General features: G+C 47.6%; 1 protein-coding gene across 1 annotated transcript; it reads left to right on the top strand.

Moving 5' to 3' along the window:
• The first annotated feature begins 3,954 nt into the window (after positions 1–3,954).
• LOC309537305 (regulator of G-protein signaling 17-like) lies at positions 3,955–11,412 on the top strand. The gene is made up of 5 exons (XM_082232144.1): positions 3,955–4,052; positions 6,329–6,453; positions 7,096–7,188; positions 8,615–8,843; positions 9,680–11,412. The coding sequence occupies exons 2-5, from the start codon at positions 6,332–6,334 to the stop codon at positions 9,866–9,868; spliced, it is 633 nt and encodes a 210-aa protein (XP_082088270.1). The 5' UTR covers positions 3,955–4,052; positions 6,329–6,331; the 3' UTR covers positions 9,869–11,412.
• The last annotated feature ends 2,529 nt before the right edge of the window (positions 11,413–13,941 follow it).

Below are 13,941 nucleotides of genomic sequence, written 5' to 3'. Positions count from 1 at the left end.
GTTCACACTGATTGGCAGCAGCTCTCCACGTTTTGTTTTGTTTTGTTTACCTAACTGAAGATGCTGGGGATTGAACCTGCAACCTTCTGCGTGCAAGGCAGATGCTCTACCACCAAGCTGTGGCCCCTTCCCCATTCCAGCAGCAACGCTGCCCCACCTCCTTTCCAAATGAACCAGTTTTGTCCTGGCTGTGACTGACGCATTCCAATGTATCTCTAGAATGAAAGCATCTAAGTGGCTCATTAAACTAGACATGTACTGTCAGGGACAGACAGCCTTAAAATAAGTGTCCTCCTCCATTTGTTCAATTTCTGCATATCTTATTTTTACATTTTTGTACGGTATTTGTCACAAATGAGAGCAAAGGGCCATGACTCAGTGAGAGAGCATCTGTTTTGCACGCAAAAGTTCCAGGTTCAGTCCCCAGTATCTCCAGGCAGTGATGGGAGAGCAGCTGCCAACCAGTGTAGAAAAAAACCGAGCTAGATGGGCCAATGTTCATTCATTCATTTGATGTGTATGCCACACACACACACACACACACACACACCAGCCTCAAAGTGGCTGATAACAAAGAAACAATGCATTTCAAACCAACATTACAAAACAGTTTTATAGCAAAACAATAGCACAGTAGCACTTTCTTAATAACATAGAAAAATGAAAATATAACAACACACAAAAATGAACACATTTTGATACAGGAGAGGGATTGTGACAAAAGTTGAAATTCAACCACATTTGGAAGGCATAAGATTCTCTACCCCTGCTGTAAGGTAAGTTGAAGTATTATTCCCCCATATTGCAGGTGGAAGGACTGAGGCTGAGGGAGAGAAAGAGAGGTGTGGTCAGCGCCGCCTAGCGAGTTCATGGAAGAGATGAGATTCTAACGAGAGACTTCATGATTCATAGCTCCGTCTCTTGGCTACTCTGCTACACCAGCTCACACAATCTGATCTGATCACAATCACTCACATGTCCCCTGCTCATGATCACCACAAATACTCATAAGTAATAAACATGTATTTATTTGTTTCATAAAATTTACATACCGCTTGGCTGTAAAACAAACAAACCCTCAAAGCGGTCATTTGAATGTCAATGCAACGCCAGCTGCACAGATAAGTGTTTCTAGGTTAACTTCACATGAGAAGTCATACACTGTTTCAGCTGTTGAGGGAGTAGTTGAATAGTTGGCTTGTGGAATAGTTGCATAGATGGGTGCTCCTGAAGCCCCAACTTGACTGTCTGGGTTGCCTGTCCTTAAAATCACACTTGCCTGTGTTGTTGTTTTAAAAAATTGCTTATCAGCATGTAGCTCAGTGGCAGAGCACTGGCTTTGCATTCAGGATATGTCTGGTTCAATCCCAAAAATGCATCTCCACATAGGCCTGAGAACATTCTGCATCTGAAACCCTGGATACCCTGTTCCAGTCATGTAGACAACACTGGACTCAAATAGACCAATGGTCTGAAACAACACAAGGCAGTCTCCCAGGTACACGGAATCTACAGAGATCAGTCATTTTCAGTTTACCGAACGGAACACGGCGGCTGTCACAGCGGCTCCCACCAGATGTCAAAGAGAACAACAACTACCAGACTTTTAGAAGACATCTGAAGGCAGCCCTTTTTAGGGAAGCTTTTAATGTTTGATGTATCACAGTATTTTAATATTCTTTTGGAAGTCACCCAGAGTGGCTGGGGAAACCCAGCCAGATGGGCGGGGTATAAATTAATTATTATTATTATTATTATTATTATTATTATTATTATTATTATTGAAAACTTGCTAACAATAAGGCTGTAAAGAATGACAAAAGCAGACAGGGAAGGGAGCACTTCCCTCAAAACACTTTATTATATCCATAAACAACTCAGATTCATTTTTTTGTACAAGCAAGAAGGAAACAAGCCAACACGTTGCTAATACCCCCATCACTGCAAATTCAGAAAACCACCCCAGATGGCTGTGAATTCAGACAGGAAGGATTGGTGTGCTGTGCTGCGTCAGGGGTGGCTTCTGTGTGACTCGGGTTCAAGTCCTCCCTTAACCATCTTTCATTCATGGTCACATCATTGCTTAGGGGGCAAATAAGGCCAAGTCTCTTTACTAGGATGAAGCAGTCGCCATAGCAATCAAGAAGACTTCTTTCTAGGAATTAAGACGAGGCTGTAGGCTAATAACTGTGTCAAGGGGATGGAGATGGGGGAAGCTGTGGTCCTCCAAATTGTGTTGAATTTCTGCTCCCACCAATGTTGACCACTGGCCATGCTGCCTGCAGCAAATAGGAGCTGGAGTCCAACATTTGGAGGGGCACACTGGTTTCCCAGTGCACAGCATCCCATTTAAATGCTTAACCTATTAAAATAATTGCAAATGACCACATTTTATGTTGTTAAAGACCAATCTCAGAGTTTGGGGGGCCTGCTAACCCCCCCCCCACCGATTTTGAACATCAGGAGACAGCAACCATCCAGACTCCTGGATAGTCATCATGTGGTTTGGCTGGAGCATAAAGATCATAGGAAGCTGCCTTGTAGTGCATTGGAGTGTCAGTCCATCTACCTTAGTACTGTCTACACCGACTGGCAGCAGCTCTCCAGGATTAGAGACAGCATCCATTGCCCATCCTACATGCAGATGCTGGAGGAGACTCTTGAGAGTCCCTTGGACTGCAAGAAGATCAAACCTCTCCATTCTGAAGGAAATCAGCCCTGAGTGCTCACTGGAAGGACAGATCATGAAGCTGAGGCTCCAATACTTTGGCCACCTCATGAGAAGAGAAGACTCCCTGCAAAAGACCCTGATGTTGGGAAAGATGGAGGGCACAAGGAGAAGGGGACGACAGAGAATGAGATGGTTGGATAGTGTTCTCAAAGCTACCAGCATGAGTTTGACCAAACTGCAGGAGGCAGTGGAAGACATAAGTGCCTGGCATGCTCTGGTCCATGGAGTCATGAAGAGTCGGACACGATTAAATGACTAAACAACAACATGGAGATGATGGGGATTGAACATGGGACCTTCTGCACGCAGAGCAGATGCTTTACCATTTAGCTACAGCCCTGCCATTTGCCGCTGTGATGCAACCACAAAAACAGGGAACCATCCAGGGACTTTTGGACTCCAACTCCCATTAGCCCCAGCCAGCAGGGTCAATGGTCAGGGATGCTGGGAGTCTGGAGTCAACAATATCTGAAGGAGCACAGGTTACCCATCCCTACTCTGCCAGGAATGGCTAATTTGTGGCTCTCCAGATGATGGAATACAACTTCCATCATCCATCAGCCATGCTGGTGGAGGCAGGTGGGAGCTGGAGTCCAGTAACCTCTGGAGCAGGGTTTCCTAAACTTGGGTCTCCAGCTGTTTTTGGACTACAAGTCCCATCATCCCTAGCTAGCAGGACCAGTGGTCAGGGATGATGGGAGTTTGTAGTCCAAAAACAGCTGAAGACCCAAGTCTTGGGTAGTTCTGTTTGACCACAAATATAACTCCAGAGCATCTTAATAGATCTACTATGCAGTGCCCCTTTGTAGGCTAGAACTTACTTCCAGTTCCATCAGATGATATCCTCCTCCTCCTGCACATTTAACACATTCACCTGGGAGAAAGCCCCGTTGAACTTAGTGGAACTTCCGAGTAGCTGCAACAGCTGACTAACAGCTATAGAAGGTCCAGGTGATTTTTTGTGTGTAAAAGCAAATGGCACCGAGTGAAGCCGCCCGGGAAAGAGGAAATCGTGGAGATCCAGCACCTCTTTCCTAGGACTAGCTTATGGGAGGGAGGGAGGCTCGGGATCGTTGATGGTTTGGGCGGCGGGGTGGACGGCCGAGCCTTACCTGTGGGCGGCAATCCGGCCCGCCTCGCATTGCACGGAGCAGCCGCTCGGGTCCGCGGCGGCCGTCTGCTTCCCCCTGGTGGCCGGAGAGAGGGAAGCGCCTGAGCCGCGCAGGAAGCGCTGCGCTCTCCGAGCAGGGGCGACGAGCGAAGCTTCGGGCGAGGTGGCCGACAGGCTCCGGCGCGCGGCGGCGCCACCGGGTGGGACCAGGTAGGTGCGGCTGGCGGAGCGCGGCGGGGGCTCCCCCAGCATCTTGGCTTTGCAGGACTAGGGCAAGGCTGAGCTCCCGCCCGGGGTCATTGATCAAGAAAGACCTGGGAGCAGGGAGGCGCCCGTAGCCCTCGGGGGGCAAGGAAGGGGTCCCCTCTATACCAGACAGTCTGCTGGAGGCAGCTGGCTCGCATCGTACCGCTTCGCGCGCAGCAACTCGGCGCCCGCTGTGTGGACAGGGCAGGATGCCCCCTAGCGACCCTTCGGAGCATTGCAGCGCTTCCGCCCCCGCCCCCGGGCTGCTGCTGGCTTTCTCTAGCGAGGAAGAAAGGCACTCTGCACATGCTCGGTTCAAAACGCTTGGCGGGGTAGTGGGAGACGGCTGTGGAAAGCTTCCAGGTTCAAAGGAAATCCTCAGTCTCCCAACTCTGTAACTTGCGAGTGTAATCAAGTGCCTCTGATCCTTAGTTGGTAGAGTACAAGACTCTTAATCTCAGGGTTGTGGGTTCGAGTTCCATGTTGGGCAAAAGATTCATGCATTGCAGGGGGTTGGACTAGATGACCCTTATGGTCCCTTCTAACTCAGAGCATCTCTCACTTTCCTGAGTGAGCATAGCCAAGGCTGAAAGGATGCATGGGAGCTGTGAGCCCTTGAATTAAAAAGATTTGCAGCCAAATTGGCATCTGGGAATTGGGAAGGATCGGAGCAGAGTGTTACCCACCTTAAGCCTCAAAGGTAGGGCAGGGCATTGGCTCTCTTAATGTAGTCTAATGTTATTCCTTAACACCACTGGTGCACGCAAAAAGTTCCAGATACAATCCCTGCTACCTCCAGGTAGGTCTGGGAAAAACCCCTCTGAAATCCTGGACAGCTGCTGTCAGTCACGATAAACCAGCCTCCCCCATCCTGAAGAGTTGCTTGGGACTCCAACTCCCATGAGCCCCAGCGAACCTTGATTGGCGCTGATGGGGGTTGCAGAGCAAAACATCTGGAGGGCACCCGAGGAGGTGGGCAAGATGCATTCCTCAAAGCAGCGCTGGCTCACCTAGGAGGCAAGGTGTGGCAACCACCTCAGCTGGCAGGATCCACAGGGGCAGCAGATCTGGTCTCCAAGGGATGCATTGCCCGCTGCCGCCATCATTGCAGCTGTGGTGCACTCCTTGGAGGCCAAATCAGCCACCTCCCTGGTACTCCTGGTGTAGATATTCTCTCACCTGTTCCCTGGCTGGAAGAGCATCGTTTTGTGGTTCTTCTCGGGTGCCAAAGTGTCCTGGGCCAGCCTTGCCTCAATAAGTTGTCAGGCGGCAATTCTCATTTTCCCTGACCCAATGGTCAGGCTGGCTGGGGCTGATGGGAGTTGGAGTCCAACAACATCTGGATTGCCACATCTGGATTGGGCAACATCTGGTACAGACAATACTGAACTAGACAGACCAAATGGTTTGGTAGAAAGTAGCTATCATATTAGTAATAAGACAGGATGAGAATCTCTATCCGTGTCTTTCCTTTGGAGCAAGTTCAGAATTCTTCTCTTAAAGCCCTCTTTTTCTACCATCATGTCAACTCGCTTTTAAAGTCCATGTATTTGCTCCCTGTTCCGTAGCCAAAGCTGAGTGTATTCTGTGCTTTACAAAATAAAAATCTGCAGCGAGACAAGCATAATTCTGCAAACAGTATTCAAGCACAGATTTATAAAATATACATCCAGTGGTCTGCTTTGTATTTTGCTTGATCCTGTACATGTTCATTGAGATGTAAAGCCCTACTGTCATCCATGGGACTTCTTCTCAGGTGAGCAGGTATTTGACCACAGCCTTGATGCATTCTGTTTTCTGAACGTACCTTAGCCTTTGCAGTCTTGAAGGCTAGAAACTTATTTTCTGAGGAAACACCGGATGTATTTACTCAGGGTGATGAACTGGTATCTGCATGCAGTGAAATTGCAGAATTACAGGGTACACGCAGATCTGTACACATGCAAAAATCTGTCTGAAGCTTTTGAGGATGTGAAAATCCACTGATGTGGTGGTTAGAGTGTTGGACTCGGGAGACCAGGCTTCAAATCCCTACTTGGCCATGAAACTCACTGGGTCACGTGGGCCAAACACGGCCAATCAGCCTAACCTACCTCTCTCAGGATTGCTGTGGGGATTAAATATGGAGGGAGGGAGAACCATGCACACCACCTTAAGCTCCTTGGAGACAAAGGTGAGAGACAAATGCAGTGCAGTAAATACAAAACACACCTGGTCTCTTCTCTCCATTCCCTCCCAAGGTAATGGAATCCAGCTCCCCAGTGAAAGGCCGTCAGCTTTCAGAGACTACGAGGAGAGGCCTGTGTCGCTGCTGCCGTCACAGACACTGCTGCTTCTGCTGGTGCTGCTGCAGTTGCTGCACATGGTAAATGCCTCTGCAGGGCTGAGTGGGAGCCCAGCTTGTCTGGATGTTGTTACTCCAGGCAGAACCCAAATCCCACTCAGTCCATCCTCACTCCAGTCTATGCAGCCTCTCTCCACCCTTTCCAATAGCCCTTTCTCAAAACCTACCTTTGACCAGCAGAGGCTGGTCCATTAGGGCAAATGGGGCTCTGCCCCACCAAGCTCAGTCTGCCTCCAGCCAGCCCCACCTGCCTGCCTTCTTATTTGCAACCAGCCCAGGGGGTACCACCCCCTGCCACCTTCCTCTTGCTTAGTCTCAGTGTTGCCCTTGTTGAGCTCAGCAGGAAGGAAGAGGGGAGCAAAAGTAGAGTTGGTTGGCACCACCTGTCATTATCTCTGGCGCCACCTACTGTGGCACCCCTGCCTTCTGTCCTATCAGATCCAATGGGCACTAGCCACCATGCTTTTGATGCACAGCTGCTTAGTCCCAGTTACAGATGCTAAAGCCACATCGGCTCTGCCAAGTCCCATTTCTTATAAAGTCCAAATACCTCCTACTAACCAGTCCTGAGTAGAGATGATATTTACCAGCAGGGATCTTTTGCCTTGCCTTGTTCCTCCATTGGCCAGCAGAAAAATGCTCTCCTTGCGTTGTCTGTTGCAGGAACCGGTTGGCAAGGAAGAGGCGGCGAGACGGTGTGGGATGTAAAGTGTCTAGCATCTCCAACCTGGAAAGCCCATTAAACCTGGAGGAGAGGTGGGCTAAAGTACCTGAACTTACTATGGCCAATTCCTGATCTAAGAAGGTGGCTATGATACCTTTTGAGAACCGTGCACCTTGCTGCATATGTTGTTCAGTGGCTTTAAAAGGATCCAGACACATTTGTGGAGGATAAGGTTATCACATGGACTGGGGACTGGATCCAGCAGAGGACTAGATCCAGCTGACAAGCTGACTAGATCCTTACTCCCACCCCTTTGAGATCCACCTTTGACTGCCATGCTGAATGACTGATTTCTTGCAAGTGGCAAACAGTCATGATGGCTGTGTCCACGCTGTACATTTAAAGCATATTCCTGTTGGATGTAATCTATTAGTACAGTCAAATGCAACATTCCTTATTTCCCTAGAGTGGGCACAAGCAGGAGGACATCCAGTCAGTGTAACTTCCTGTTCCACTGGTCCCTGGAGCCTCCTTTCCCTGCATGTGACCTGGCAGATGGACATGGCTCTGGCTGACGCCATAAAAGAGCCGAGTCATGTAGTCATTTTCTCAGATGTCTTTTGTTCTCTCTCATGTCTTGCCTGATCTTTTACTGCCATGTTGATCTCCTGCAGCCATTTTGTTATCTCAATGTAATTTTGCTGTCTGCTGGCTCTCAGCCAGCAGCACGAGTTCAGTCTCCATATGAGATAAACTCACGGTTTGTTTGTGCAATTACCAAGTAAAGCCTGCCTTTCAGGGATCAAATTATGATCTGAAATGTGAGTAAACTTTTTGTTACTTTACTCAGAAAGACTCTTGTGTCTTTATTCTTTTAAAAGGGACAAAAGGGGGCACTAGGAATAATCTTAACTAAGAGATTCAAATGAAGCTGCAAACGAGCTCCCAGCTATATTGAGGGGAATCTGCTCTGCTACATCACTTACTAGCGTGAGTGAAAGAAGGATAACTTATTCAATACAGTGGTACCTCAGGTTAAGAACTTAATTCGTTCTGGAGGTCCGTTCTTAACCTGAAACTGTTCTTAACCTGAGGTACCTCTTTAGCTAATGGGGTCTCCTGCTGCCGCCACCATGCGATTTCTGTTCTCATCCTGAAGCAAAGTTCTTAACCCGAGGTACTATTTCTGGGTTAGAAGAGTCTGTAACCTGTAGTGTCTGTAACCTGAAGCGTCTGTAACCTGAGGTACCACTGTATATCCTTTCCTACTATTCTTAAAATCCCCACAAATCCCTCCCCCAAAGAAACCTGGGAACTGTAGTTTATGCCTCACGGTGCTACAGTTCCCAGCATTCTTAAACTACAGTTCCTGTAATTCTTTGTGGGGTGAAATGTGCTTTATATTTATGACATGTATGCAGCTGCTGTGTCCTGAACAGTATACAGAGTTGTACCTTTTGCCTCAAGAGCAGGAGGAAGAAAGAGCAGACCCTCCCATTCCCACCCCTTGCTTTTCAGGCTCACAGCGGAAGAAGCTGCCTCTTGGCAATGGTCCTTTGACTCCATATTGACCAGTCCAGCCGGCCGGCGCATATTCATGGAGTTCCTGCAGACTGAGCACAGCGAAGAGAACATGTCCTTCTGGCTCGCCTGTGAGGACCTCAAAAGGGAGCAGAGCCCAGAGCAGATCTCGGAGAAAGCCCAGAAGATCTACATGGATTACATCTCCATCCTCTCCCCAAAAGAGGTAGGCTGGGTCAGGATTGGGGTGTGGGAGGCAGAACTATGGAAAGGGACGCAGTGGAACAAGAAGCAGCTATCCAAAGCTGAGCATTGCATTGCAGCAGCCACTCTTCTTCCTTTTTCAGATTTGCTGGATTCGTGGCATTTCTAGGGGAATGAACAAATCACTGCTATTCCCAACAGTTAATCGGGCAATCTGTTGGAAGCACACTTTGGTTGGCTGAAAAGGAACCCACGGTTCAATCAGTCCACAAATTTAAAATAAATAAATGCAAACTGCAGGTGATGAGGACCTAAGACTGGCGTGAGTAGCCAGCGGCCCTTATGATGTTGTTCAACTACAAATCCCATCAGCCCTAGCTGTGAACTTATGCAACTTACATAATTAATTGCATAAACCATGTTGCCATTACATGATTCCATTCTGATCCTTTCAGTGCAAAGGGAACATATTGCAAATGGCAGGTGGGTGTGACATAATCTATTTTGTACCATTTGCCTAAGACACCGTGATCATGAAGGTGGTTTTCCCAGGGTGAGGCTCATCCATTGCACTGCAGGTGTGTGGACCTGTGCGATTTCCACAAATGCAGGAAATAATTTGATAACAACAACAGTGAGTGCTGATTTCCATACTGGACATGAGTCGAATAAGTGAGCATCCATAATTTCTACTCTTCTTTCCATTTTTGATGGAATCGTCCGACATCCTTACTCCAGGAAATGCAGAGATGAGTTGCCTGCACACCACCTCTTTTCCAGAACCGATTCTGCCAAAATGAGTTGAGACAGCACCGTGTGTGTGTGTGTGTGTGTGTGTGTGTTTGCTTCTTTTTGCAGGTCAGCATTGATGCTGCAGTGCGCGAGACCATCAACAACTCCCTGCCGTCACCCGGCGCTCACATGTTTGATGAGGCGCAAGCGCAAGTTTATGCTCTCATGCACCGGGATTCCTACCCCAGGTTCCTGAAGTCCCCTCTCTACAAATCGCTGGAGCAGAGACTGACTATGCCTGTTGCTGACACCTAACCCAAACACAGGGACCCCAGGTTCAGTTCTCAAGATGCCAAGTTTTCAGACTGCCTACTGCTTGGTGACAAGAGGTCTTTGGAGGGTTGAGGTGTACAGAACAATCTGTGTGATATGAGCCTCTTCCTCCATCTGCTGAGTTGTCCCATACAGCCATGTACTATTCCATCACTGGCATTTACGTACAGCAAATTCAAGGACGTATTCTAGATGAAGGGATGAGATCACTGCTTTCCAAGGTGTGGAGCCCAACCAGGATGTTCTAGAGCACAGGTTAACTAGGAGCCGTTTGGTTCTAGAGACCACACTAGAGCTTCATGGGATCTAGACAACAACACTTCTTTGTGCTGAAGGATTTGATAGGAATTGTCTCCTACGGGTATGCAGGATTCAAGAATGTGGAACCAGCCTCTGGTGGAGGAGGGATTTGTGGAACTGGGCTTTTTAGCATTCCCACCATGTGGTGATTTTGTGAGGGAAGAGGTCTGAGCTCTAAGACGATGCCAAATGAAAACAAAAACCTTCTTTGCAGACATTTCTGAGCCAAAGTAGCCTTGTTCTCTCCTTACCACTAGGCCTTCTCATTGGTCAACACTTTGGCTAGCAGAAATGGCATTGCCATTCTCAGTCGCAACTGCATGTCGGAACTAGACAAGTTAAAGATAAGCATGGAGGCCCTAATAAGAGTTACATGCAAAAGGCTACGGGGTGGGGGCAGGAGAAGCCTTTCTCTGCTTCAAGTAACCTGCCCAGCCCCCAAGTACAGCCCCCCCTTTTTTGGAAAGTCAAAATGTTTTGAATGATAAAAGTAGGTCATATTATAAACAAACAAAAAACCTTGCATTTTCCATATTGTGATAAACATAACTTATTTTCAGTTCTGTAATCAGGTCAGAAAACAGCATGATTACACAAGGGCCAGAGCCCTGGAGGGGGACGCCACAGCTGCCACTGGAGGGCCAAAGGTTTTTTTGGAAGACCAAAATGCTCATTGAATCACCCCTATCTTCCTGCTGAGACTCTCAAAGAAGCCCAAGAGGTGATGGGACAGCGCTTTTCTCTGCAGAAGCCATGCTGACTCTTCATCTGCCAGGCTTGTTCTTCTATAATGCTTAATCATTCTAGCTTTAATCGTTCTCTTCACCAAGTTATGCGAGATGGAAGGTAGGTTTATAGGTTGGTAATTTCACAACTCTCACCTGTAAACTGGTGTTACACAGACTGCTTTTCAATATTCTGGTAAATGGGCCATTTTTTGGTAAAAAGGTTTTATTTAAAAAAATCCAAAAATTATACTTGAGGTTTTTTAACTCTTGGATCTATGCCATCCTAGCACAATGACTTGACCATAGGATGGTAAACTTGGAAAGGATCCTGAGGATCATCTATTCCAACTCTGCAATGCAGCAATATGCAGCTGTCCCATACAGGGATCGAACCTGCAACCTTGGTGTTATCAGCACCATGCTCCAACCAACTGAGCTATCTGTAGCAATTAAGTTAGAGCTTTGGTCTATCTTAATGTCCTTAGCCATTTTTATTTGACATACAGTGGTGCCCCGCAAGACGAATGCCTCGCAAGACGGAAAACCCGCTAGACGAAAGGGTTTTCCATTTTTGAGCTGCTTCGCAAGACGAATTTCCCTATGGGCTTGCTTCGCAAGACGAAAATGTCTTGCGAGTGTTCCAATTTTTTTTCACTCCCCCCCTTTTCTAAGCCGCTAATAGCCTTTTAGCCGCTAATCCTTTAATAGCCGCTAAGCCTTTAATAGCCGCTAAACCGCTAATCCGCTAATAGGGTTGCTTCGCAAGACGAAAAAACCGCTAGATGAAGAGACGGATTATTTTCATCTTGCGAGGCACCACTGTAATTCTTTTGTAAACTGCGTGGCTACCCTCAAAACCACAGCTTTGCAACCTCCTGGGAGGAAAAAGTAACTCGCAGAGGCCATGTAGGTCATAGCAGCAGTAGGTTAAGCACAGACCTCCACACCTCCAAAATGCCCTAAAAAACAACTTTTATTGGGGGGGGGCGGGGCGGAATCTAGTTTATGTTGCACACCATTGTTAGCCAAGTGTGGGTTTCAGCTGCTTACTCACCTTTTCCATCCCACTCCACTTGTATTTTGTCTACCTTCGCTTTCTACTAAATTTTAAACGAAGTCCTTAGCTGTGACGATCTAACGCACCAAGTTAGGGGTGGAGGTGGAGGCTCCTGCCACTGGCTGCAGGTGGTGCTGCTGGCGCAGCTGCTTAGTATCTTTTGTGGGTAGACTGCCACCAGACACGGAGCTTCACTTCAGCGATCGAAAGGGGAAAGCTACGAAGGATTGGCATTGCTGCTCTGTACGAAAGCACAGATGCACAACAGAGCTGTCAATTATCTACCTCAGCGTGGCGAAATAAGGGCCTAGCATTCAGGGCCTACAGGTTGTATGTCGGACCCAAGCTGTAATCTTGACCACTTTGTATGGAATAAAGAGAGCCATGTGTGGCCCCTGAATGCAAGTGGCGGGTGTCCCTCCATTTTGTTTCTCGTGTAGTTTCTCATTTTCAGCTGCAGACTTTTAGCAGATGGGCAATTTCCTGTGCAATGGAGCTTTCTTTCTTTCTTTCTTTCTTTCTTTCTTTCTTTCTTTCTTTTCCTGCCTTTCATCCCGAGTTCTTGGGACAGTTCACAATATAAATCCATCCACCCAACAGAGGATCAGAAAGTTTGGATTTTTATTTACTGTTTCTCAAGGGGTAAAATATTTGCTTTAAATGTTATGGTGGTGAATGTGGCCTAAGAGACCCAGAACTGACAGATCCTTCCATCCCTGGGACTTAACTGGATAGAACCCAACAATTACATGGACACAGGCCACAAAACAGTCACGCACACGTAAAAACATGCACATCTGCTATGGGTTTATGTGCAAAAACATACAGCTTGTGGAGTGGAAGAGTCAGAGAGAAGGAATCCATTTGCCCCCTGCCTCTACCACCTACCACACAGTTGGCTTACTCGGTAGTCTCAGAGCTGGGTGAGAAAACAATTTTAAAACTGTTTTTGCCTCAAGAGATGGGAATGTGTCAACGTGGGTCCATCTGTCACTGAAAATACATATGTGTGCCTGAGAGAGGCTGTGTACACACATCCCATTTAAAGCACTTGACTTGCCCCAAAGAATCCCGGAAACTGTAGTTAGCTGTGGGTGCTGGAAATTGCAGCTCCTGGGGACGATGACAAACTAGAATTCCCAGGATTCCCTGCAGGACATAATGTGCTTTAAATGGATGGCACACATGTCATGAGAAGGTACCTGAGAGATCTCGGGTGGGGTGGAGGCAGAAAAAGATCACTAAAGGGGGCAGAGATATGAATTGAGGAATTGCAAGAATGACCATAGCTCAGTGACTATGTGTGTCTGCTTTGCTTGCAGAAAGGTCCCAGGTTTTACCCCCGACATCTCTAGGTAGGGCTGGGAACCCCAGTCAGTGTATACAATACTCAGCTAGATGGACCAATGGTCCGGCTTGAAATAAGGTGGCTTGTGGTTGATGATCATCACATAGTCTTAAGACACCTGGGGCCGCAACCTTGCAGAAGCTAAGCAGGTCTAGAGCTGGTTGGTGCCTGGATGGGATGAGGCAATGCAGACCCAACACACACTGCCTTTGTGCGGGATCTTGGAAGGCAGGTGGGCTGCAAATGAAATCATATCATGACCATCATATCATGATTACTATTATTATAAGCACACCTGCTCTGCAAGAGGTGGAGATGGAAAACAGAGTGTGGGACAAACCTCTCACAATATTCTCCATAAGAATAAAAATTGCAGCCGACAGACCTGGACTGCCTCCTCGTGGCTCAGGCACAACATATCACCCAGTTCAGGCATGAGAGAAAGATCAGAAGAGCCCCATATAGCTTCTATAGAAGACTTCAAGACTCTAGCAAACACCCGTTTGGCATCAACCTGTGGCATTTTAGTTGAGGGCTAGTTTACTTACACACACACACACACACACAAACACACACACACAAACACCTCTCCCTCCATGACAAACAAGAGGCATTGTCGGAG

Source organism: Podarcis vaucheri (assembly GCF_965113315.1).
Source record: "Podarcis vaucheri genome assembly, chromosome: 7".
Taxonomy (NCBI): Eukaryota; Metazoa; Chordata; class Lepidosauria; order Squamata; family Lacertidae; genus Podarcis; species Podarcis vaucheri.
The sequence above is the reverse complement of the archived record's forward strand: the minus strand, read 5'-3'. Positions and strand labels throughout refer to the sequence as shown.